At 29.9% G+C, this 4143-nt stretch overlaps 1 protein-coding gene across 5 annotated transcripts; it reads right to left on the bottom strand.

Moving 5' to 3' along the window:
- Positions 1 to 2690: 2690 nt before the first annotated feature.
- On the bottom strand, positions 2691 to 4136 carry LOC106293258 (glutamine synthetase cytosolic isozyme 1-like). Of its 5 annotated transcripts, none has more exons than XR_001260422.1 (6): positions 3938 to 4136; positions 3682 to 3837; positions 3490 to 3596; positions 3346 to 3406; positions 3186 to 3262; positions 2691 to 2879 (listed from the first exon to the last, which is right to left on the bottom strand). XR_001260422.1 is itself a non-coding variant. In XM_013728913.1 (6 exons), the coding sequence occupies exons 1-5, from the start codon at positions 4007 to 4009 to the stop codon at positions 3245 to 3247; spliced, it is 381 nt and encodes a 126-aa protein (XP_013584367.1). In that variant the 5' UTR covers positions 4010 to 4136; the 3' UTR covers positions 2691 to 2879; positions 3186 to 3244. The 5 variants fall into 5 exon arrangements, 3 of the variants coding, with proteins under 3 accessions (XP_013584367.1, XP_013584368.1, XP_013584369.1); XR_001260423.1 differs by having other exon boundaries at positions 3682 to 3782; XM_013728913.1 differs by having other exon boundaries at positions 3682 to 3804.
- Between the last annotated feature and the right edge of the window lie 7 nt (positions 4137 to 4143).

Below are 4143 nucleotides of genomic sequence, written 5' to 3'. Positions count from 1 at the left end.
TATCTAAAATTATAATAAAGTAATTTGGAGTATTTTTTTAATTGCGATTTATTTAAATGGCGAGCTATGTGTTTAGCATTTCTTACATTAGTGTATTTTGCATATGTTTTCTGTGAAGGTTCTTCTGATAATGTTAAGGGGAAATCTAATTTTACCACAGAGTTGATACTATTTTCAAATTTATTTTTAAAGAATGATTTTTTCATAAATACTTTAAATTTGTGATTAAAAAAAACTAAACTATATAACCCTCATAATCATTTATATATGTCTAAGAATTATTTATAGATGTTTAACCAATCTCATCCCTTAAATGCTAAGCCCTAAAAAATTGTCATTAGATCTTAAACTCAAATGTTAGGGTAGTTTTGATTAAATGTATTTTTGGAAAGTGATATCTAATTGTAATATTTTAAGCAATTTTTCTAATGTATAAAACAGCTGAAGTGAAATCTTGTTGTTGGTGTTAAAGCGAATATTTATTTTCTTTTATTTTTCAATAATTTAAAATATAATACATTATAATTTAATGTTTTGTATTTAAATTTGTATACTTTTGAATTAGTGCTTGTAACCAAAAGAACTTTGTTTTTACTTTTGTAATTATCTGAAACTTTCACTTCTTCTCCCCATATAGATAGTTATAAGAAAGTCAACATGCAAAAACGGTTTTCGATGAAATTGTTGTTTGTTTAAAAATAAAAATAAAAATTGGGTTGTGAATCCAGGAATATCGTGTTTTTAGAGTGTTTCATTCATGCTAATTCTAAACAAAATTTCTTACTTGAAAGTCTAAGCAAGTTATATTCTTAATGATTTAAAATGAAATAGGTGTATAATAAGATGAAAATACAAATTTAGAAAATATATTTTAATGTATAATAAGTGTGAATATTTCATAATAATTCATTCTTTTTAACTAATATTTGTATATTTTTTGTTTTTTTTTTCATAGACGAAGAAACATGAACCTTAATTTGTTTTTGTTACAAATAATGTTGACAAAAATTAATTGTACTATTTGCTATTTTAAATTAATGCTGAAATATTAAAAATGAAGGTAGATTCTAATCATTATTAAAGAATTAGAGGATATACTTTTGTATAACTAACCAAAATTAGTTGTTTATATATGAACAATTTTCTGTAAATTTTAAACTCTTTATAATGAGATTTTATATATGTTTTGTTATGACAAATAATATTTATAAATTAACTATTTTATTAATCGAAAAGGTGTGATTACTTTGTGCATGGTTCAACTTTTGTAACTACCTAGGACTGAACCGAAAATAACCGGAACATTATAAAAATATTAATTATATAACCGGAACCGAAGAACCGAACCAGAACCGAACCGAAATACCCGAAACCGGAACCGGACCAATACCCTCAAATACTCGAGCGGTTCATATATTTTTATATCTGAAATAATCGAACCGAACCGAAACCGAACGGGTACCCGAATATATAAAAATATTAATTATATATACATATAACATCACTAAATATATATTTTTAATTTAAAATTATATTAAAAGTATCTAAAAATAGTTGAAGATAACTAAATTATTATAAAGTACTCAAACTACCCGAAAGTATCTGAAACTATCCGGATAGTTTTATCTGAAATATCTAAAGTAATCCGAAATATCCAATTTTTTTTATCTAAATCATCTTAATTATTTGATATTTTACCCTAAATAACCGATATTTTATCCAAATTATCTGAACTACCCGAACTATCCGAACCCGAACCGGATCCAAATGAGAACCGAACTTTTTCCGGTTCCTACATTTACTATCTGAACCGAACCGAACCCAAAACTATTCGAACCAAACCGAACCGGAAATAGGTCAAGTACTAAATGGATCCTCTAGCCCCTATCCGAACTACCCAAAACCCGAAATACCCGAACCGAACCGATACTCGAAATGCCCAGGCCTGATATGAACACAGAGCATTTTATTTGTGTTTCGTAAAAAAAAGAAGAACACAAAGCATTTTATTTGAGAAAATTTTGAAAATATTTATTTTAAATAGAATTTGGAAGGTTTTGCAATTTTCGTAACTGACAAATCATAACTATTCAAAACAATGTGTTGATATTTATTTATTAGAAATCTATATTTATATATTCATTTATTTTGATTGTATATAATTTTATTTGAATGTTAAAGCATTTATGTTATCAAGAACATTGCATGCAGTGTTATATATGTTTAATTCTAGAAATTTATGTAAGCTTATACACTAAAGATTTTCTTTTTTTTTTAAATGAAATTGAATTTCTAAATATGATGTTTGAGAAGTCTTAAAATTAATCTTTCTAATTTCAAGATCCATGACCTTTTTTTCTAAATAACGAAGAGAACAGTACACAACACTGGTCTGTCCACATGATTTTGGAACCTTTGACAAATCAATATTGAAATACATGTTTAATATAAAATATTAACAAAATCTGCCGGTAGATTTGGATGGACATGAGAAATATGACTCATTTTAAAACCAAAATCTTATTAACACCAAACGTGTTAAAAAGAGACGTGAGTCTCAAGAAAAGAAACAGACATCAAAATCTGGTACTCCTTAACCTCTCCCACCACTTACGCTTCACCTTGTCCAAAGTTGTTTCTCTTTGCTCAGTATCGTTTTCATTTCCTTTTGTCTCCTTCCACAATTCTTATTTCGAGTCTCAAACATCTGTTTCAGCCTCCTTAGCACCCTTTAGGGATTCAAGTTTGCTTCCACTTTACCATACTTCAATTCCATCAAGACCTTTGTGTCATCTCCAGACACCTGAGTTCTTTGTCTGAATTGTTCTGCTAACCAGCTTGTTACGCTTAAAACTCTGAGCTGCAGTTTGGATCTGAAACTATAATTTATAAAGAGTGTATTATGATTTTCTGAAGATCAGGTCGAAAACAAAAGGTAGTCAGTAATTATGAATTATAAAGAGTATAAATCTGTGTTTGGCCAAAAAAGAAAGAGTATAAATATGTGTGTTTTAAAGGTGCCCGCCATAAATCTACACTCAGGTGAAGATTTATCATTGAAAGATCACTGTAAATAGTTTTAGGATAACATATATAACCTAAGGTTAAGTTGGATCAAAAACGATAAACTGAAAAGTAAAAAACATAGAAATTAAAGAGACTAAGATGTCAGGTATGCACCACACCTCTTCAAAGCTTTATTTAAACTGGCCAGTACATTGTCGGCATGGTAAGATCTTCAGCATTATCTAATGGAAGAATCCTGTAACCAAACAAAAGAGATGTCCACAAAAATGAAATCAGTAGTGTTGTTTGAATGATATTGGATGAAGACATAATGCTTACGATGATTAATTTCCAGTTCACACCCTTTTGCATCAATGTGTATTCTTGCTCAATCCCATACCTATTGAATCACAAACAAAGAGTATATGTATAAATGATTGATCTGAAGAGAGATTAATATACAGCTGAGGAAGAAGATAGTACCAAGGCTCCTCAGAGGCAACTTTGGAGCTGCTGAAGATCTTAGCAGCGTTGTGCCTCTTGTTGGTCGGAATTGGATTCCCAGCCGGCATGTAAGCATCACACATCACCTTCATATATCAACCAATCATTTTTCAAAATCTAATTTTGTTACAAACCAAATATTGTTACACTAATTATATAAAAACAACCCACCAGAATGTTGTTGCCAAAGTTCATAATATGACTTCTCATGGTATGTGTTTTGATATGCTTTCTTGTATAACAGGGAGGGAAAGACAAAGCAGAAGAGAAATCTGAAGATAACAGACATTTTGCCTAAAATCAGAACATATTCCATTATGACGTTAACTGTAGAAACATGTAACATAAATCGATGAATTTCAAGATCATGTATGAAATCTTATAAACTAATAAGATGAATAGAGAAGAAAGACTCAGACACACACACCTGGGTATACGTAATAGAAGAAAGCAGTGGGAGGGATGCGAATGGGCCGGAGTCTTCAAACGAAAAGATCATTGACGATGAACTAAACGGCAGAGAAAGATATTACTGGCAATATATGAGATTGTACATATTTAAAGAGGGTTTTGAGTAACGGTAATTCTCAGAAGAGTTGAAACGATGACGATGAAGTGGAAGGGTCGGGGGGG

The sequence above is a fragment of the Brassica oleracea genome, chromosome C5 (assembly GCF_000695525.1).
Source record: "Brassica oleracea var. oleracea cultivar TO1000 chromosome C5, BOL, whole genome shotgun sequence".
Classification (NCBI taxonomy): Eukaryota; Viridiplantae; Streptophyta; class Magnoliopsida; order Brassicales; family Brassicaceae; genus Brassica; species Brassica oleracea.
Note: the sequence above shows the minus strand (reverse complement) of the source record. Positions and strands in the feature narration are given on the sequence as shown.